Genomic DNA, 12,948 nt, shown 5'->3' with positions numbered 1-12,948 from the left:
ACGCTGACGCAGGCACTTTCTTCTCCGCTCCCTGCTGAGAGAGCCACCGAGGTCTCCGTTCATCGCCAAGTCTCAGGCTGGTGTTGCATTACCAGACTCTGCCAGCAGCCAGACGGCGGGCGGGGTGAAGAGCCATGCGCTCAAACCCCCTGACGTGTCCACGAAGGAGCTGTTCAGATAGAAAAGTCGTATATTTTGCTGTCATCTCATCTCCTTAACCATTAGGGTAACAGTAAGTCAATCGCGCCAGCGCTGATGCATTTAAATCAATTCATTGATTTAAATGCAGAGGCAGGATTTCCTTTCTATTATTTATATAATTACAGAGTTATGTGCCTGAGGCCGTGGCTTGATTTAAGCCCATACACTCTATAACCCAGTCCATCTGTGATGAGTAAATAATGGATCCGAGGTAACATTTTTTGCCATAAATCTCCTCTCACCGCTTTGTTCTGTCTGCTAATGCATTTGCTCGCTCCATGGCACCTGGTTTATAGTTGTATTTCTCACATTCTCCGTGTCAGTCTGCAGAAACCCTCCTTCTGTAACATTTCGCAGACGCCACGACCCTTTTCGAACTGGCACACGGCATAAAACAGTTATTCAGCAAGTCAAAGGGTTTATTTGCGTGATTCCCATTTCGGGGGCTTTGATTATATCATTTTAAATGGTAACTGATGACAATAAGCAAGCAATTTGTCTGAGGGAACCCACTGAGTGTTTGTGTGTGCAGAGCCTTTGTCCAACTCCAGGGTGTTCTTGGTCAAAATGAAACCTTTGTATTCTGTCAGCAAGCAGTAAAAGTAGTGATTTCTTTGGGACTTTACATTTAATGTGCACACAAAAACACAGGGACAACGTGATCATTCCGCTGCAAGCAATAAAAATGAAATTCAGTTGGAATTACCGTGATAACGTGGCGGTCTCACTACTTGGGTGCCTTCATCAACAACAATCAATGTAGATAATTAACATTGCATGGTTCATAAAGGGCTGTAGGACCATCCCCAACTTTTTCCACTGGAGAAATAAATAACCACAGCATGGCAAAGTCTACAAGTATTCTTTTTATTTATTCATTAAGCGAGTCTAGTGATAATCTAGCTTTTACAGTTTTATGATTAGATATAAAGCCGACAGCAGAATTTATGTGCTAAGGCTGCACATTCCTCAAGGTTATGCCATATCTTAACTTTATTTATTCGTTAAAGAACGTGTCCATAATTCCTAATACATATACTGTACCTGACTCAATTTATGTTGCTGTGTGTGAGCCATCACTCTAACTCCAGACCCAAAAGCCTGTCTGTGTTCTTTATGACCCGTCGCTGACGCTCCTGACCTTTGTCTGTCTACCACACCCTCGTTCTGTCTGACTCGCCCTGTATCACAGTCTGCTGCTCACCAGGGCTTAATCTACGTGTCATCAAATTGTGATGGCTTCATATTCTCTTATCAGTTGGACGCAGCGAAACATGCACATCCCCGCTCAAGGTGTTCATGGCGTTGCGCGGCTCCTCCCAAGTGTGCGGACGCTGACGTCTCCTGACACCTGAGAGCTCCACAACAGCTGTTGAGCTTAGCTTTAAATAGGAAGTCCTGGGAGAAGCTCCTGGTAATGGACGGTCAGAGAGTTCCTCGTAATTCTGCTCATTTCTTTATTATCTGTCGCCAGAGGGTTTGTCCTGTTGGTTTGGACTTTCTAAAAGGTGGACAGTGAGCACACACAATGAGCGGCTCTAGTGACTTTCATTGACACGACCGTTGCTCTTTTCCCAGCAAACACATCTGGAATCCTGCTTTTATTCTATTTGAGTCCTGTTCCTGTTTTATCATGCAACACTAAAATAACTCCTCTTCAATTTCCTGACCCTGCATGTGAACGTGTGACTGGCAGAGATACGTTTACAGGAGGGCGGCGGGCTGAGCTCGTGCTAGCGTAGAGGCAGTTGTACAAACCAAAAATGATGCTTTCCTTTATTCATTATTAACATTCAGTGTAAATATTCACTCTGATTGCAGTTTCTCCCCTAAGAACATCCGGAATAACTGGATGTGTTTTTTGTGGGGTTGTTTTTGGGGAGGAACTTACATCCCCTCCCGCTCTGTTTCTACTTTAGAGCAGCTGTGGCCGCTGTGTATAATCCTTCATGTAGCGCTGATATCTGATCAACAACATGCTCTAATTTAGCGTTTAGCGACCAAGCCAAGCTTAAAAGCTCCGAGGGATTCGACAGTTACATCTGCAAAAGTTAAACAGCCTCGCACAGAAATTTGGTCTAATGTGTACAACCATCATACTTGCATTAGATCCAACGGGGCAGACAACATAAGTCTTGTGGAAATTCCTCCTTCCTGCTATGTCTGCCCCACCATTGCATTAAACCTCTGGTAGTTTCCCTTTCAACCCCTCTGGTATTTTCCCCTCTCGTCTTGTAACGCTGCTCCTTTACATATATTGTACAGGCTGTGGGTTTAAAGCTGAGCCAGGAGACCCTTTATGTAGCCAGACAGAGGAAACGGAGAGACGAGGCCTTGAAAAGCCATAAGAAGAAGGTTAGTGGGCTAGGACATGTTTTGAAAGGCTTTCTGTAAAATTCCATTTGAAATTCCCGATGGCTGCCAAACTGAAGCATCCGCACTTAATGACCCATTAATGAGACAACAGTCGACTATGTTTGACACTTGTGGTAAACTCCAGCAAGAATATGTGTTTGATCCACAGTTCTGTTTGTTCTAATAAAGCCGAGCTATGACAGCGCAGCAGACAACAAAAGGAACATTGTGGGATGTCCTTGTTCTCGTTCTGAGTTAGAAAAAACAAAACATGAAGGCCATGCTTCAGATCTTAACCATCTTGTGGCTTTCATTGCTACACACACACACACACACACACACACACAGACGCGCACACACACACGGTCTTAAATGACTACATTATTGGGGCCTTTACATTGACTCCATTTTCCATTCATTTCTGCAGCCTAATCCAAACCCTCACCTCAACTCCAACCAAGCTTTTCCTCAAACCTTCACGAAACCTCAATTCATGTGTTTATCTTAAACTCCACTGTCATCATGAAATATAATGATTAAAATTTTTGACCCAAAATTACGGGCCCTTTACCGTGGTTGGACCCCACAGGGTGACAAATTCAGTCTGGCACACACACACCTTTATATGGACACAAGCTGGTAATGACACAAAGGTGTGATTTAAGCATTTTGATGCCACTTGGGGCCCTTTATTAACCATTTACAGGGCAGAATAGCTTCAGAACCACAAGTACCAACCTAAAGTCAAGTGCAATGGAGATGGGATTTTTCCCCCATTTCTTCCCTCTCTCTTTCATAGAGGGAACAGAATGTACTAAAGGGAGCAGTCAGACAGGAAGAGAGTGGCTAAAGCTTAATGATATGGTGTATGATTGTAATGTTGCTGCTTGTGAGACTAGAAAGAGAGAGACCTTTTTCTTTGTGTTTGTTGTTGCAACGGCCTCAGTTTGGTGTTGTTGGTTTAAGACAAAATGAATGCGTCTCTGGTTACTTTCCTCTCCCTTTGACTGGTTGGCTAATTAAGTTTCACGTGATTATGGTTCATTTGTATGATTCTGTTAATGTTAATTTCAAGCCAAGAATATGCCAGCAGCCGCAGTCTCGTAGCATCGACTTTTTGGCCACATTTACTTGCACCAGCTCTATTTGATAGGGTACCGAGGTCTCCTTTTCAGCCCCTCTCCCCTCTGAAGTGATGTGCATGAAGCTGTGCTGGTACCTGTGCTTCTGCATGAACAGGGGCTTCAAATGGAGCCATGTGTAAGAACAGTACTGAGTGCACCCACGGGTCACATAAGGTGGGGTCAAACAAACTTGAGACGTGAACTTCCCTAGTCTTTTTTAACAAAGGCTGTGAGCCTCTGCAGAAGGTCAATTTCTGTCAAAATTTCAGGAAGTGAAAGCCGAAAAAAGAGCCCGGCTCAATGGATGAGTGAGCAGATGTTTACCACACCGCTGGGACAGTGAAAGCAATGCAAACAGTTGTTTCAAATAGAAACCATATTACTGGAATTCTTGGGCTACACAACACAGCTCCAAGTAGCTCTGTTTTAAGTAAAGCCCTGAGGACACTAGGGGAAAAAAAGTAGAAATATTTTTATATTCTCCCAAGGGTCTGGCTATAAACTCCAGACAATGCCCTGTCAGGCGTGGGCTTGGAACAAGCTGTCAATGACCTGGTTAAGAGCAGGCAGCCCCCATGTTAGGCAGTTGTGAGGAATGTGTTTGCATTGTAGAGGTCGGTTTACATGCCTAAAAACGTTACCCACCTCCAGGATTTCCTCTTGCCTTGTCATTCAATACCAGTGTTTGTATCAGTGCCCTTTAAGGAACAAAGATTATTGATAGATATTGGCCTTAATCATACCTGTAAGAAATTCCTGACCTTCTGCATTCCAGCCTTTTTGGACGGCCCTCATAATTCTCCCCTTTCTTGTCCGGCGTGTTGTCGGTGAGGCCCCGGCCCTGTGATAAGTGAATCAGGTATGTTGATTAGTTTGGGAGAGGTTGGCTCTTGCCAGAGTCACTTTGCACGCACCGCCGCCCATTAAAAGCACCCACTTGGCTGCGCTGGTGTGCGTGTCTAAGAGAGATGGAGGGGAGAGATGAGGGAGGGAGGTAGAGAGCTGGCAAAGAAATAAAGAAAGAATGAAAGGAGTGGTAGGCAGTCGGCCAAGGCAGGAGTAGCTGGACCTAAGCAAACACCATGGGCTGCCCTCAGAATTGTTGAATTTACCGAAATCAGTGAAATTTACGCGAATCGACCCTTCGGCGATCGGAGAATAATCAAGACCAAACGTGAAGTACTTCATTATTAAATTAAAGAAGTGGCTCTTGAGTCTTGGTTAAATTTCCTCTAAGTTGCATGGTGTTGTGTGAAGAGCTGTCACAAAGAATTATACCCGGAGTGTGCCAGTGAGCGCACTCCGGTTTCTCTGAATTTTTGGGAATTTGTCACAGTGCTTTTACTCTACCGAAACAAGATCTGTCAAGGCACTGTTGGATCTGTTCATCCACTTGATCGCAACAGAGGAAAGAAATGGCCTCACCTAGACATAGATGGGTATAAATGATGCCTAGAGCTTCTTTCTTCTTCGCACGTTACCACACTTTCTTCTCTTTAAGTTAATTTACATGAGGTATTTCCATACAGGCCTGTATTCTGCTGAGATTACCCAACCACCAGACCTCATGAAAGAGTAAATTAAATGTTACAGCAAAAAGATTTAAGTTTAAGATTTTTTTCATTAGGTAATTGTTGCCACATTGACCTTCAAAGATTGTTGCCTCGGTCAAGCTGTTAAATGAATCGTGGGACGGCGGCGTCAAATGAAATGATAGAAAATGTAAAACTCCTCTGAAGTGAACTGTAATGGCAAGTTGTGTCTTGTTTTATCTCCGACATGAAACGAGGGAGCACATTTAATAAATTGGTGTGGTGAGCAGTTAAAGTGATCTAAAGCAAGAATATGATGTGCATGTAAAGCTAAAGCCTTAAAACGGCATTTGTCAAGCGGAGCGAAAAGTGATCATGCGTGCAAATGTGAAGTCCTGCCCTCGGGTCGATGTCTGCCGCCGAGTCATGAGGGTTGAATGATGAATCCTTCAGCAGAATGATGGCCAAAGCAGAGACGCAGGATTTAGAAAGAGCATTTATCCCCTTTATCTTTCATTTTTATGGAAGATATACGACATGCTGTGGAATGACAAGTCCCCGTGTCCACACGCGGCTGGAAACATGTACAACACCCTGGCTAACAGTGCTTCACACCACTACATTATGATATTAGGTTTTTATAACACCCAGGAGCAAGAGTGAATGATGAGGTGTTTGTAAGGCAATGTGTAACGGTTGCCACAGCGACGGTTGCGTGTGTGCAGTCTGTGTAGATATCTGAGAGATGCTGCTGTCAGCAGAACCGGCAAGCTAGAGGAAATCGATAGGGAATACATCAGCAGGGCGTGCGGCAGTGCAAGCCTGTGCAGGCATGGTGAAACCCTCATACTCATGCATACATGTAAGCAGGGCCACCCCCATCTCCTTTAAAGGACAAGCAAGGAGAAACAAACAGCGGCTCAATGGCAAATGGAGGATGGGTGCAAAAATGCAAACAAGTAGAAAACTGAAATCTCTTTCTGGAATGGATTTGTTTTCAAGTGTGCCTATACCGTAGAGTAGACGGAGTGGTGTGTGGCCCTATTTAGTCTCCTTCTATAATTTGGGTTAAAGCAATTAGATGGAAGTGTGAAATCACAAGGTGCAGAATGCTGCGTGTACACTGTGCTTTCTTTTTCTTTTTTTTCCCCTCACTCATCAAGTGAACCTTTGAGAATGCAAATGACTGTCATTGAGAAATCACGGCTAACTAAGTGTTATTTCCTCTCTCCCTCCTCCAGATGACAGATTTGTCCGCTAATGACCCCTCTGAAGGAAAACCAGCCTTAAAGCCACAGTCACCAAACCAACAAAACTGCGTAGATAATTAAGGACTTCCCTTTAAACCTAAAGGAATTCATGTCACTTTTACACAAATGCGGACCTCCTGAAACGTCATCATATAATCTAAACACAGCAAACACGGGATATAACTTTTAAAGTTCTGCAGCCATGTCTGATAGTAAAGACATGACACACCGTCACCTGCGGCACAAGCTGCAGAGTCTCAGCCGACGGCTGGATGAACTGGAAGAAGCGACCATTAAACTTCAAAAGTCCGAGGATGAACTTCTTGATTTACAGGTCAGTATTGAGTGCACGTATTTTTAATATGCAGTGGGGAAGGCTACGGCAAGCTTAATTACATATTGTCTTTTCCACAGGACAAAATCATCCAAGCAGAAGGCAGCAACTCATCTTTACTTGGCGAAGTGGACATTCTGAGGAAAAACCTCTTGAAAATCCAGGGCAAAGATGAGGAGGTACGCAAAGCTGAAGACCTCTGTCGTACAGTCAGAGAAAAACTGGAAAGAGAGGAAAGTGTCACGAAGGAACTGAGGGCAGAAATTGAACGCCTCCAGCGGAGGATGACTGAACTGGAAAAACTGGAAGAAGCTTTTGGGAAAAGCAAGTCCGACTGCAGCCAGCTCTGTCTAAGCCTCAATGAGGAGAAGAACTTAACCAAGAAGCTCTCGTCGGAGTTGGATGCCCTCAAAGCGCGCTTGAAGGAGATGGAGGGGTCCGAGACCAAACTGGAAAAGGCAGAGCAAGCTTTATCTGTAGAGCTGGAAAAACTTAAAACATTCACTCAGACCTTCGTGAACGAGCGCAAACGGCTGTTGGAGAAACAGAGAGAGGATGAGAAGATCATCTTGAGACTGACAGACAAATTGGAGCTCCAGAAAAAACGCCTGGGCTCATCAGCAGACCCTGGCCACACTGATGTCATCAGGTCACGAATTGAGGACGAGTTGTCTTCGAAGGGATTCCTCACAAGTAAACTGGCGGGACGCAAGAAGAGCCTCGACTACATGAAGCTGACTGACGACAACGTGGTCCTGGTCAACAAATCGGAGAACGAGAAGAACAGCGGCCGGGAAGGCTCACGGGAGGAGGACAACAAAGTTAAGGAGCTGACACAGGAGATAGAGAGGCTCAAGAACCGCCTTAAACAGCTGGAGATAGTGGAGGGAGACCTGAAGAGCTCCGAGTCCAGAAACGGAGAACTCCATGAGAAATTCCAGATGGAGCAAAATCGAACTCGCCAGCTAAGTGAGCAGGTGGAACAACTCCGAACGCAGCTGTGTGGAAAAGGAATCGGAAGAAATGGAACTAGTTTGGATAAGCACGGAAGCACTATTATTTGCCCCAACAGCCCCGCAAAGGTCCTGGAAAATGGCAAAGCTGAGGGTGAAGAAATGATTGTGAAAGATTTCAGGAAAGAAAAGCCCAGATACAGGAGTTCTGCAACAGTCTCGGAACCGAGTTCCCCCAAACACAAGAACAGAGATCAGTCTCCTACATACAGGCGGGAAACCAAGTTAAGGAGCAGAGAGCTGAGCCACTCGGGCGAGAGCTCCCCCAAACCTGCTAGAAGAGCCCTGAGTCCTGCTCACAAGAGTAGGAGGACACCGAAAAGTACTGCAATTACATCTGATTATGGCGCCCGACAAGGGACGGATGAGAAGACGCGAGCGGCGGCGCTCTCTTCTGCAAACACAAGCTCTGGTGATATTAAAAAAGCATCTGTTCTCAGTCGATACCCTCCAGCCGTCACTGACCAGAAGCCTCTGAGGACCACTCATAAGCGATTTGATGTGATAAACAGAGGGAGCGACAGCGAGTCCAACAACTCTGATGGGATGGCGGACACGTCCACCGTCAGCGGTGTTTCTGCCTCAGAGAAGGACACGCCTTTTGCCTCAGACCAGGAATCTGCAGATAAGGTCCAAGAAGCGATCTCTGTATCTGTTCCATCCACTCTTTCCAAAGCAAATGGCTCGTACACCGCGTACCGTTCCCACGTCTCCCCACTGCTGACCAGTGACCAGGGATCAGAGGGTCACTCCTCTGCCTCCGAAACTGAGTCCACTGGCTCAAGGCCGTCCGAGCCGGAGACCGCAACAGAGACGGGCCCAACTTTAAGCAGCAGGAGTGCACCAAGCAGATACTCCAGATACGCTCACATCCATGATTCACATTCAGAGGACTCTTCTACCAGAAGCTCATTTGACGAGGAGCTTCACAGCCGAACACCAGTCGATGATGGAGGTCACCAGGGCTGCACCTCATCAGCTATTGAGATCCAGCGATTGTACAGCCCACGTGAGGCGCTGAGGTCAAAGGCCGTCATCAAGCCTGCCATTGTTGAATTCGACAAGAAGGAGTTGATGATTTCAGAACCTTTGTCTACAAATGGGAAACCCAAAATCTCCACCAAACCTGTTGTTACCACCACCAGTAAAATGACCAGCAGTATAACCTTCTACCCCAATGACCCAAGCTCTTCCAGAACCAGTAGTCGCAGCAGCAGCGTGTCCAGTGAGCCCTTACCTGTCAAGGAACGACATACATCTACCAGTAACATCCTCATTGGTAAGTTCATAGGGTTGGGTTGCAATAAAACCATTTATTTTTTATATATTGTTAAATTTCACAAGTGTTGTCAATTCCAGGCCCCAACATCGAACACCATGGTAGCGTCTCTGTCCCATATGAGATATCAATTCCCAAGAGTGACATAACCTCATGGCCCTGCCAAGACCAGGACTGTGGTGGTGAGGACTACAACAAACCTGCATCCAGAACCAAGCCCCACAGCAGTTCCAGAGTGGAGACCACCACCACCAGCCACCTGTGCAGCCAGCGCAGCAGCATCAGCCTCCAGTCCCCGTACACCGGCTCTGCGGACCTCAACGACACGGAGTCGGGCTTCGAAAGCAGCAGCAGCAGCACCACCGTCACCAGCTGGAGGCACCAAAGACAAAGCTCACATCCCCATGAAGACGGTTACGGTTTAACGGACCAGAAGAACATGACTGTACGGAGCACCTGGAAAACCCGAGGCGTTGTGTCTGTGGAGGATTCAGTTCAGGGACGAGGGAATACAAGAGCAGTGACCGATGGGGGCTTGGAGGATGATGCAGAAAACTCAACAACGTGGAGGGCGTACCGGGCAACCACCGTCGATGCAGAAGAAATGAACAGTGGACCAGGTCCTGGCAGGAACCCTGATGCCCAGAAAGGAGCCAAGCCATCTCCTGCAGAGGTGAGATGAATGAATCGGAATATTGCTTTGACAAAAATAGACGTTACAGCTGATTGTTAAAGCCGCTTCCGCCTACCTGTCCCAGGTGTACATGCGCAAGATCAACAGCGTAACAAATGCAAGAGAATTGGAAGAACCAGGGTTCCGACGGGGAAAGCGCTCCCAGTCTCCCTCCGTAGAGGCGGGGGGCTTGGGAAGAATCATACCTCACTCGCCTGTAACCTCTCAGTCCTGGGGACGATCACACACACAACCACAGGTACGACAGCAAACCTGCCCGTTCTTACACAACGTTTAGAAAAAGATGGCCCCACCAGTGTTATTTTACCATGAAAAATGTGCATATTGAAGTCTCGGTCTTTTAATATTACAAAGCTCTGGAAAAACCTCTGTGCTGGAATGTTTAGCCAGTCGATCAACTACATAAATACACACATGAACATGGCCTTGGAGCTATAATTGCCAACAGCGCGCCTCCCTCCAATTTAGCCTCCATGGGGTAAATTAAAATTCTCCAGCGTTGCTTCTTAACGCCCCTTTTCACCACCAGGATAAACCAGGAGAAGCATCACTGGGGGACAAACACCTCTTTTGCTCAGCTTAGGAGTCACCTGCTCTCCTTTTTCTGACCTTTCATCAGCTGATTTGTAAGCCGTGTCCAGCCCGATCAGTTAGATCCAGTTAATTCTGCTCCTCCCATGTTCTCTTTGAACATCAGATTTTCCATCTCCTGCCTGCAGGACTGGTAATGAGAGTAGAGTGGGTGAAGAAAAAAAACCTGCTGACCACCAAGTCACAATCAATCAACAATCAAGGAGAGAGCACGGTTTTCCCTTTAAGAGATTATTGATTGGTTTACGTTTAAAATTGGCCCATATAAATTATTGAAGCCTTAATTGTCTAAAGGCCTTTGGGGACACATGGTGTCACCTTTATCCTGAGGAGGAGGGGCCGGGTAGTCAAAAGCTTGTGGTAGCAAGGCAGCATGTGGGGTCAGACCTGTTCCACTGTTCCCAATTTGCCTGATGTGAACCACACACAATAATGTGTGGAATAACAGTCTGCACAGCAGCTGGAATTTCACTGGGAATGTTTTCAATCCCAGGACATCAGACACCCTGCACTGACTCATGAAAGCAATGAAAGAATAGTTTTGATGTCACCAACAATGAGCATCTGGGTAAGTGGAAGACAAATTTCACCTCAAGTGTTCAGAGTATTGTCTCGCTTGAGAGATTATTGGGAGCGGGAAGACAACACCAATCCCTAAATTTGACTGACAGACCAAGGGCAGACAGATTCAAAACAGGGGTATAATTAGTTCTGCAGAAGCTCTGACACGGTACTTATGTTACCACTTAAATCTGTAGGTTTTAAAATCTCTCCTGGGGGGGGAGTGTGCACACAGCCTCTGCTTTTTTTTGTGGAATCTGTCGTAAATCTGTACCGACACAGTTGTAGAAACAGGCTGTACGCGTAGGGTAAAAGAGTCTAAAAAAAGTGGTTAGCATTTTCCAAGCTAAAGTAATCTGATGTCATCTGCTGCAGCAGGTATGTAGCCTGGTTTCCATTCAAATGCAGCATTTAAATATACAGTATACAAGATCTTTAAGAAATATATTTGCCAATATATGAGGCTTGTTAAAACACGCCATGGTTGGCACATAATCTCAAATCCTGCAACCACAGAAGGAGGATAGGAAGGTGCGGCTGAAGCCGTTGATAAATATTTGCATTTCACCGCTGCTTCCCATCAATTATATTAATATTTGTTTCTTTCCCATCGTCCAGGAATGTCGTGGTTTCCTCATCAGCCCACGCATGCATGTGCTGCCTTCACCATTTTATTTTTTTATTCTGACTCCATTCATTTTTGTGTGAACCTTGTGCATAAATAAATGAAAACAGTGGAATTTCCTTTCCATATATTCCGACTCACGGCATTTAACACTTTCTCACATTTATCTTGCCCAAACACAGCCTGTGCAGCCATTACTGTGCAAACACGCAGTATATTCTTACCATTTTAGGTCTGTAACAACTCTCAGACCTGCGTGGAGCAGCAGGAATGAGGTGAAGGCATTACAACACATGGCAACCTTCTGAAAGCCCCCAGCCCTGCAGCAGTAGCTTACCATAGAAGGACAATATGCCACACTGCTGTTTCCTCCCCACGGTGACTGAAGCAGGAAGTGACCGCACTTAAACACGCCCACTTGGCAGGGTTCACTGGTGACTGATTTCCTGTCTGTTACCCCTGGAGATTAAGGGAGGCAGTCCAGCAGGGCTCCATTAAAGCCAATTATTGAGCACGCATTCTAAAACTGCATCGGAAGCCAACTCCAACCCACCAAATGTCACTAATTATGGTGTTTTTTAAGGCTAAAATTACAGGCGCGGGGTGCTTTTTGTGTATGCCTTAGGAACTGCATCGTCATCGAACTTTTCGGAGCGGGGTTACTGAGGGTATGAGAGCTGTTGTAGCCGCCACAGGCTAGTAATGGGTTTGTTTTCTAGTCAACCCACCAAATTATAAATCTCTCAGCTTGGGGTATGTTTGGGGTTTTTGGTTGGGGATTTTTCCCTTGCTAGAGGTCCAGCCCATGTCACACACCAGTTAACACAGGCAGCAAGTATTTAATTCCCACATCATAGAAAAGATTAGGGTTTGGAACCCCAGACAATGGGCCTGAGTACATATCAGTGTTTCTCCAGAAACAGGAACTCTTCCTAATCTTCATGTCCAACTAATTCCAGGCTGCTGAAACGACAGAGCCCAGCTCAAACTCCCCCCACAGCCCGGCGACCTGGAGGAGACAGCTACCCACCAGCGATTCTCACATCCTGGGGAGCTCCAAGACCACTGGAGCCACCTCCAGAGGGGAGCTGTGGGCCAGTCGGGGTCATGGGTCAGGGACCAGAGTGGAAGGGAGAAGCGGTGCGAGTAGCAGGCTGTGGAGCCATCGTCAGGCAGAACATTAGACCAACGGAGGACAGGTATGAAAGAAGAGTTCATCTAATTGATCAAGGCTGCAGAAGGATTAAGGCCTGATTGATGCTCCGAGCACATTATTGGATCATATATGCAACAAAGGGAATTAAATATGGGATTTTAATTGGAGATGTACCAACTGACCCTGAATTCTCCCCGACATTAACACCAAATTACCGTTTGGCCGTCTCTCTA

General features: G+C 46.1%; 1 protein-coding gene across 2 annotated transcripts in view; it reads left to right on the top strand.

The window, feature by feature from the left end:
• Window positions 1–12,948, top strand: part of luzp1 (leucine zipper protein 1) — a 28,388-nt gene that overhangs the window by 10,877 nt on the left and 4,563 nt on the right. Inside the window, exons 3-7 of one of the 2 annotated variants that reach the window (XM_057058440.1) lie at window positions 6,454–6,796; window positions 6,877–9,088; window positions 9,169–9,761; window positions 9,847–10,020; window positions 12,519–12,758. In XM_057058440.1, the coding sequence (XP_056914420.1) occupies window positions 6,665–6,796; window positions 6,877–9,088; window positions 9,169–9,761; window positions 9,847–10,020; window positions 12,519–12,743 (3,336 nt within the window). In that variant the 5' untranslated portion in view covers window positions 6,454–6,664 and the 3' untranslated portion in view covers window positions 12,744–12,758. Of the gene's footprint in view, window positions 1–6,453; window positions 6,797–6,876; window positions 9,089–9,168; window positions 9,762–9,846; window positions 10,021–11,552; window positions 11,696–12,518; window positions 12,759–12,948 lie in introns of those variants that run through there. The other variant, XM_057058441.1, reaches the window with a different exon arrangement.

Source organism: Takifugu flavidus, chromosome 16 (assembly GCF_003711565.1).
Source record: "Takifugu flavidus isolate HTHZ2018 chromosome 16, ASM371156v2, whole genome shotgun sequence".
Taxonomy (NCBI): domain Eukaryota; kingdom Metazoa; phylum Chordata; class Actinopteri; order Tetraodontiformes; family Tetraodontidae; genus Takifugu; species Takifugu flavidus.
Note: the sequence above shows the minus strand (reverse complement) of the source record. Positions and strands in the feature narration are given on the sequence as shown.